Source organism: Dioscorea cayenensis, chromosome 19 (genome assembly GCF_009730915.1).
Source record: "Dioscorea cayenensis subsp. rotundata cultivar TDr96_F1 chromosome 19, TDr96_F1_v2_PseudoChromosome.rev07_lg8_w22 25.fasta, whole genome shotgun sequence".
In the NCBI taxonomy this organism is placed as follows: Eukaryota; Viridiplantae; Streptophyta; class Magnoliopsida; order Dioscoreales; family Dioscoreaceae; genus Dioscorea; species Dioscorea cayenensis.
Genome location: NC_052489.1, coordinates 23997188 through 24005305, shown reverse-complemented (window position 1 = coordinate 24005305; position 8118 = coordinate 23997188). Strand labels below are relative to the sequence as shown.

At 36.5% G+C, this 8118-nt stretch overlaps 1 protein-coding gene across 1 annotated transcript; it reads left to right on the top strand.

Annotated features, from left to right (window-relative positions):
* Positions 1–3247: 3247 nt before the first annotated feature.
* Positions 3248–8054, top strand: LOC120249912 (autophagy-related protein 13a). Its single transcript, XM_039258620.1, has 4 exons — positions 3248–4706; positions 4790–4977; positions 7203–7611; positions 7710–8054. Exons 1-3 carry the CDS (start codon positions 3426–3428, stop codon positions 7489–7491), a joined length of 1758 nt encoding a protein of 585 aa, XP_039114554.1. The 5' UTR covers positions 3248–3425; the 3' UTR covers positions 7492–7611; positions 7710–8054.
* The last annotated feature ends 64 nt before the right edge of the window (positions 8055–8118 follow it).

The window sequence follows — 8118 nt, the reverse complement described above, 5'->3', positions numbered from 1 at the left end:
TAATGGTCAAACTATCATTTGAAAATTTTTAATGAATAAATGATTTGATATAAATTATAAATATTTGACGTTTTTTTTTTCTGCCAACATTGTTCACAAAGTTTCTAAAATATACAGCTAAATAAAGAATACTAAATTCATGAACTAAAATATTCACATAATAAATCATATATCGACCAAGGAAATTGAATTGTTATTTAATATTTAATTGAAAGATAAATTTATAATCAAGTGTCTTAATTTCCTACAATTTTTGTATATTTTCATTTGTTTTTTTTTCTTGTTTCATATGTCAAAATCTCATGAGTTTGGATCCAATTAAATTGATCCAAATGGGCTAGACCATGATTTTTATTTGTAGGCATTTCACGTCAATATAAAGCTAACTTATGCAATACAAATATACAATACAAGACTTGCACCCGCCGTTAAAATATTCCCTAGATTGATAAGTATATTGATAATTACAAATCCTTAAAAAAATATTTATATAATTATAAATTAAAAGTAAACTATTAAATAAAATTGAGATAATTAAAAAAAATAGCACATACAATCAAAACATTAAAAGTTTAGATTCAAAGCCATGAAATCATAATAAAAAAATAATAAAAAAAATCCTTTTTCATCACATGTTTGTTATGCTTCATCATCTGCCAATGTCCCAATTCTCAATTCTTTTATTGTCTAGTCTCTTTATTTGAAAAAAAATATACATTCATGATTTAGATATTTGCCGATCATGAAACCACTTATATAGATCATAGTCATCATACCAAACTTATTACCCTCTAAATTGGCATCGACAACATTTATTACCCACACTAAATCCCAACTTGGCATGTCGATCACATTTCAATACCTAACATAATTACATAAATCGAGGAAATATGCTTCTGATTATCACAATGTATTTTCCTATGTTTTTTGTACTCTTGAGAATTTCTTAAGCAATTATTCATGACATGGTTCATTTGTTCCGGCCATTTCTGCAGTTGCCCCTCTTGCAACTTCGTCTACATTGTTTAATGCAGATAATGAGATGATCCAATCTTCCGGCCTTAATTAGCTTTAGAACTAGTTCATTGCTGGCTATATACTTCTTTATGTTTTTATCATCACTCTTTTTATCATGTTTCAAATATATAATGGTAATGTTTTGGAGAGAGGATGGTGCTGGTTCCTTATAATGTATGTATTATTTACTTAATAAACTTTGGCAATTGCCAATTGGCATGTATACCACCCAGTATGGTGTAATGCTAGTTCGATCTCCTTCCTATTCTTAGGTCAAGGATTTAATGGTTTTTATTCATAATTTTAAATAATAAAAAAGGTAGCCCAACAACAATGTCATAATAGAGTAATGGATAAAATGCAAGGTGAATTGCAGCACAAAAGTACTAGCATTGTCTGTGCAAATGGGTTTGGTGAAACCCGCGTGGAAAGTGGTGTATTTTTTCCCTCCAAAATTGCATGGTATGGGGATTCAGTCCAATTTGATTTCTGAAATTTTTTTTGAGCAAGTACAGAACTTTCATCACTCTATGTGATGTCTCACTAGGTTAATAAATTCTTAAATGGTCAATAAGCAATTGTACCTCTATATTCTTTGATATCCTTTTAATAGGTTGCCATTTGTCGCATTTGTAAAAAGTAATATATATATATATATATATTTGTTAATGGGAAAAAATATTCTGCAGATGGCTGTAGATGTCCACAGTTGATAACAAAGGATTAAAACACTGTATATTCCACTTATTATTGTGCACTATTTATAAGTACAATAATTTAAACACTATTCATCTCCATTTTAACTGTACAGCACAGTAATTACTGTTTATTCATAATCAAAAAACCGTTGGATCTCAATCCAACGGTCCAATGTTCACAGAAAATTGATCCTCTTTGTTAATAAGTTAGCATAGTTTGTTACAAATACCTTGTTTGATTATTATTATTATTATTATTATTATTTTGAAATTAAACAACATAGTTCATTAAACAATCACGAGAAAGTTGAGTAAAAGTCACAAAAAATGGTAGGTAAGTGGCGTAAAGTCGAATCCTTTGTACTGTAGTACTATACATATACTTTAGAGATACTGTAGAAATATTATATCAATCCTATTCACCTAATGTTCACAAGGTCCTCTGTAGGAGGAGTCGTATTCTCCACTCCTACAAGGTTACAATATAATGGGATTTACTATTCTAGGATTGTGATCATTGAAATATTATTTTGGGCCCATTTAGCAGGCCCTAATTACCCTATATGTTAGCTCGCCCCACATGGAAAATCTTTAAAGAGAGTCATTAAGGCACTGTAACTGATGCACTATATTATCCTTTTGACACCCTTTATTTATGGAGCGTCACTTGTCACCTTCATAAATTAATAAAAAAAACCCTAAGTCTCAATTCAATTATAGATCAAAATAAGAATTTTTAGCATGTAAATAGTAAAAAATTAATGAATTCTTAATTGATGGACTAAAATGTTCTGATGTTTCGTTTTATATCCAAAGTTGGATTGAGAGGAAAACATATAATTGTCCAACATCTTTTTGAAAAAAAAAAAAAAATCTACCATACCAAAATTCAGACTCATCTTAGAAAACGAAAATATTAAGGTGTCATTATTGACAATGTCTTACGTTTATTTATTTATTTTTGTCATGTGCCCAATTCTAGCCGACTTGGACCCAAATGAGCCCTACTGTGGAATAACCCATGCAAACCATGCTTCAAAATTTTATTTATTATTAATAATATATATATATATATATATTTATATAAATTAGATAAGCAAGTAAGAGTTGTATAAAAACACATGTTAATACCTCACACATTTATGTCTCAATTTATATGAGATGAAATTTGAATTTATTTTTTAAATAAAAAATACATAAATATTTTATTTAGAGATTCAGTATTAATAGACGTAGAGATTTTAATATATTTTACTCATTAAAAAAATTAATTAGAGTATATATATATATATATAGAGAGAGAGAGAGAGAGAGAGAGAGAGAGAGAGAGAGAGAGAGAGGCATGCATGTTACAGTTAGTTCAAATTTGAATCCCATTTATATAATAAATAATAATGATAATGATTAAAATCAGGATATTAATATTAAGTAGAAGCATTGAAAAGGGCGGAGTGATGGAACACGTTTACTTAAGAAAGTCCACGCGCACACCTGATCTATACATAGCTACACTCCTACGCTAATCTCTCTGCAATCGCCCTCCCACTCTTTTATATTTTTTGAACACAATTCCATCTCCTTTGAATCCCACACGCCATCAGATCCAACCCCAATTCCATCTCTCCGACCATGATCCTCTCCGGCGATCTCGCCGCCGATCACCTCCTCCCCTCCTCCCCTTCTTCGTGATCTAACCTTCGATCGCCTCTCATGGATTCTCAATCAGAGTCATCGTCTCGGATCGAGCAGATCATTTCCCAGTTTCTCCTCAAGGCGCTGCACGTCGTCCTCGCCTCTAGGGTTCCCAATCTCGGTGCCGGACGAGCTACGGATCCCTCCCGCGCAAGCCGGCGTGATCGGTGGTTCCAGCTCGCCATCGGCGACCTTCCACCCGCCCTGGACTACGCCGGCTTCTGGCACCATGGGTTCAGTGACCCTATGGTTGTTGATATCTTTCTATCCACGTTTGAATCATCTGATCTCGATCCTGATAGCGTCATTGAGCGCTGGATTCTCCAGTTTCAAACCTCTTCCAACTCCTCTTCGTCTTCCTCGTTCTCTCTTTCCGGGAGAATCTACAAGAAGACCATCGTTCTGCTGCGATCTCTGTATTCGTTGCTCCGATTCTTGCCTGCGCACAAGGTCTTCCGCACGCTCAACGCTTCTAACCAGTCCTACAACTACGATATCAGCTACAAGGTCTCTTCCTTCGCGGAACCCTTCTCCAGGGACGAGGAGCGAGATTTCAAACCCTACTCGTTCACTCCCGTTGAGACCCCCTTCGGCCAGCTTTCCGTCTCCGTCATGTACCGTACCAACCTCTCCGTATTCAACTTTGAGGTCTCCTCCCTTATCCCGCCGATGATCATTGCTGATTACGTCGGTAGTCCCGCTGCCGAACCTATGCGCTCCTTCCCTTCCTCGCCGTCGGCCAGAACCATGCGTGCCACTTCGTTCCCGTCGAGAATCGGCGGATCATCAAATTACCCTCCTTCGTTCACCCGCCCGCATAGCTGGGCTAGCGCCCCAATGGCGCACCACCCGTTGAGCTCGTCTCCGGTCTTGGATTTACGAGCGTCTCCGCCTGAGGTTTACGGACACCAACGGACTGTGAGTTATGCGCAAGTTCAGCCTCCGGCTGCTTGTCGGAAGGGAGGCTTTGGTTTAGATGAATTTAAGTGGTCACTGTCGTTCTCGCTGACGCCCAGTTCTTCTCCTCCGACTCATGGTGGTAATCCTCTGCATTCTAGGTTGCGGTATGTAACCGCTCCTGTTAGCATTCCGCAGCCTGTCACAGGGAAGAGTCATCTTCATCGTTCACCTAATTTCTCTGATCCGACAAGAAATTTCTTGCCACCACCATCCCCGAGAAGCGTGAGAGGGGATCCTTCGTCCCAAGAGTCGCAATCTGATGGTAGGTCGTCCAGAAAATTGGAAGGGCTTAGTGTGGGCAATCTCTATCCTAACCTGAATTGTTATGCAACGCAGAAGGTATATGTTCCTTTGGTGTTTTCTTTTGAAGGTTTCATATTTTAGTGCTTTTTATCCTTCACTCTATACGTGTGGTTGAATAGGGGCTTAAGGATGCAAGGGATGACTCCGGGAGATTCTCTGGTGTGTTCTCTTCCAGTGGCTCCCCACGCTTTGGGTTTTCAAGAAGCTCTAGCAGATTATCTATTCAAGATGATCTTGAGGATGGTGATTTCTCCTGTCCTTTTGCTTTCACAGTTGATGATGTTGATACAACTGATTCACAAACTAGGTATTCACTTCTGTACTTCTTTCCAACTAGTTTGTCAGAAAGTCTAATATTTCTTTTGCATTGGACAAATTTGACACAAATTGGTCATAGTTTTAGGATGAACTCTGATTTTGGTCTGGTATTAGTTTTCTTGCTCCAAAGTAGGGGATTGCCCCATGCCATGCTAGCACTTCATTGACAACATACACTTTGTCTGATTGTCTATGTTTATTTCAATATGGGATATCACCTCACATTCACAACTTCTCACAGTTTACTGCATATACTTGATTGCTTGTAGATTTCATTTTCTTTCCGCTGCATTTTCTTAACAGACAATAGTTCAACATCCTTTACGTATATATTTCAAAATGAACTTGTGATGGCATGATTGGTAGGTTGAATATTTCTTGCATTTACAACTAAAGGAAGGAAACTTTGTTTTGCTCATTGTATTCGTCATCTAGAATAATTTTTGAAGACTATATATCACCACCACCACCACCACCACCACCAGCAGCGGCAGAGATGGTGTTATAGTATTAAGTTTTTATATTAATTTCTATACAAACTGATAAAACTGAATAGATTAAATTTAATGTGATTTGTGAAATGTTGGGAGTACCTGAAATTCTAGTGACTGTTGACAGGCATCACATTGTATACAAGTAAATTTTTTTTAAGCTTATAGGGTTAGTATATATCGAATGACTTGAACATTGATATATGGGGATGAATTGATTCAAGTTTGTCTGAAAAGGAAATGAACAAATTAAAAAGGCATGTGTATATGTTATAAGAAATGGGTTTAGCGCAGAGGATTCTAAGAAGTTGGTGATAGATTGGGGTGAGTAGAAATCACATATTTGAAAATTCTTTTTCTAAAAGATGTGTATAGCCAATCCCTCATTTACTACCATTAAAACAGTGTTTTTCTGGCCCCTCTGGCCACTGATTGACTTAGCATATTTGACTTGTTAAGTAATAATACTGAAAACTACTTGCCATCATGTGTCTAAGATGCTTCAATTCTGCTTTCTAGTTGTACTGTCAGAAGAAAAGCTCAATTCAATATGCATGGCCAAGTCTTAGGTTGTGGAGCAAAGTTCAGAATTGCATTATGAAACATCGAGATATGTCATGGCAACTAAATCAAAGTACTCCCTTGATCAAATTAAGCTTTGTACAGCTAGCACTTCCCTGATCATCTATCCCATGTATTGATGACACATTTGTTGCTCATGCATTTTTACCTTCCATATTTCTGATGATTTTGTCACCCTATAGTGTTGCCTTGTCCTTGTGAGGATCGACATCTCTTGATGATTGATTGTGTTGCTTACTATGCTTTTGATTTTAGGGGTATTTACCTTCTTTGATTTCCTCTATTTTCTATGTTAGATTCAAAATGAACTTCCTCTCATGGTATGCCATCTGATTAGCCATTCTGATATTTGTATTCATCAAGATATCTGATCCACCGACTTATAATAGGACATATAATTAGTTACATTTCATGTTATATTCTGTTGGTCATGGAGCACCTGCGAGCTTTTAGAGTGGTTTTGTATTATTGTTGACCCAGCTCTGGTCATGTTTTCATTATAATTTCCTCTGAATGCACACCCTTTAGGAAAATGTACAAAGTTGGTTTAATATGTTAAGTTATTTGATTAGAGTACCGTTTTGGAAGGAGCTTATTGCTATTGACTTTCCCAAATGCAATGTTGCGTCTATTAGCAGATAATATTGTTTTTTATGTATATCCAGTTAATATTCATAGATTTAGGCAATCTTTTATTGCCAGTGGTTATGGGATCTCTGGGCATATGCTGGTTGTGGATAAGGGCTGTGACTGCATTCTGTGGGCTTGCTCTTGATTTAGGATAAAGATCCCTTTAGCTTAAGCATAACTGGTGAGAAAAAGAAATTTGGTAATCAACTTTAATCAAATTGGGCTGGTGGGTCCCTTTTTGTTTTGTTTTTTATGCCATACGATTGGTTAGTAGGTTCTTTCTTTCCTACTTTTTGTATTTTCTTTGCTCCTTAAGATAAGTGGGCACTTACGCGTGAGAAACAAAAACCAACTTTCTTTAAGTTACATTCTTAGACTTCTTAAACAAATGATAATCACTAGTTCATCCTCTAATTGGATTAAGTAAAGTGGCATCTTGATTCTTTGCTAGTGCATTGGCCTTACTTTACCCAGTTGATGATCTCTCCCATGTTTTATTTATTATAAACAGGGATGGGGATGCAAAGGAAGGATTGCCTTCTACAACATCAAGAAGGTTACAGGATGCGGCCGTTGGAGATCTGGTCCACATGTTCAAGACAGCAGCCCCTCTACGGCAAGACCTCAGTTATTCATCATCTCCAACTTCAAACCCAGAACTAAACACAGATGTCACCCACTCTAGCTTTTTCATTTCTCGCAAGGCATCCGACGCATTAGAGGAGCTCCGTGGCTACAGAAAGATCAAAGAAATGTTACTTACTCGGAGCAGATCTCTATTTCCTGAATCAGAAAACTAGAGATTTCTTCTTCCAGACGAAAACGTCTTAAGCGGAAGGTAGATGCTAATTTAAGTTGCAACATATTAGCCTACAACCAACCCAGGAAATATCCTTGCTATGTACATACTGTGAACTAAGGTCTGTTCCTGTTTCCCATCCATACGACCAATATATAAATTTTTTTCATGCTGTCCGTGTGACAAACACTATTTTGCTAATGATCTTCATTTTTGCAGGTTCAACAACTTCATGATCAAACATTCTGATCTCTGTATATATAGACGGCATTAAAACAATTGGTACACTCTTGTTCCTTGGTTCATTATTTGTCAGCTCAATTGGTCTGAAGCTGTGTGCTAAACTTTATCGGTTTCTTGGTTTGGCATTTAGTTTTTATGTTGATTCAGCTGTGGATCTTGAGATTTCTTTCCTGGCATTCTTGTAAGTCCAGATTAAGTCCACTGCCGCTGAAATTTGCGATCTTCATCCAGTGTGCAATTGTTGGATGAGTCTATTCGTATTGTCGTGAGAAAATAATCAAAATTAATACAAATAATTACACCCTTGACACGACAATTTAAGTCTTGGACTTAAACGGAATATGTTATATGAAAGATCAATCTAGATAAGCATTCTGTTAGTTCA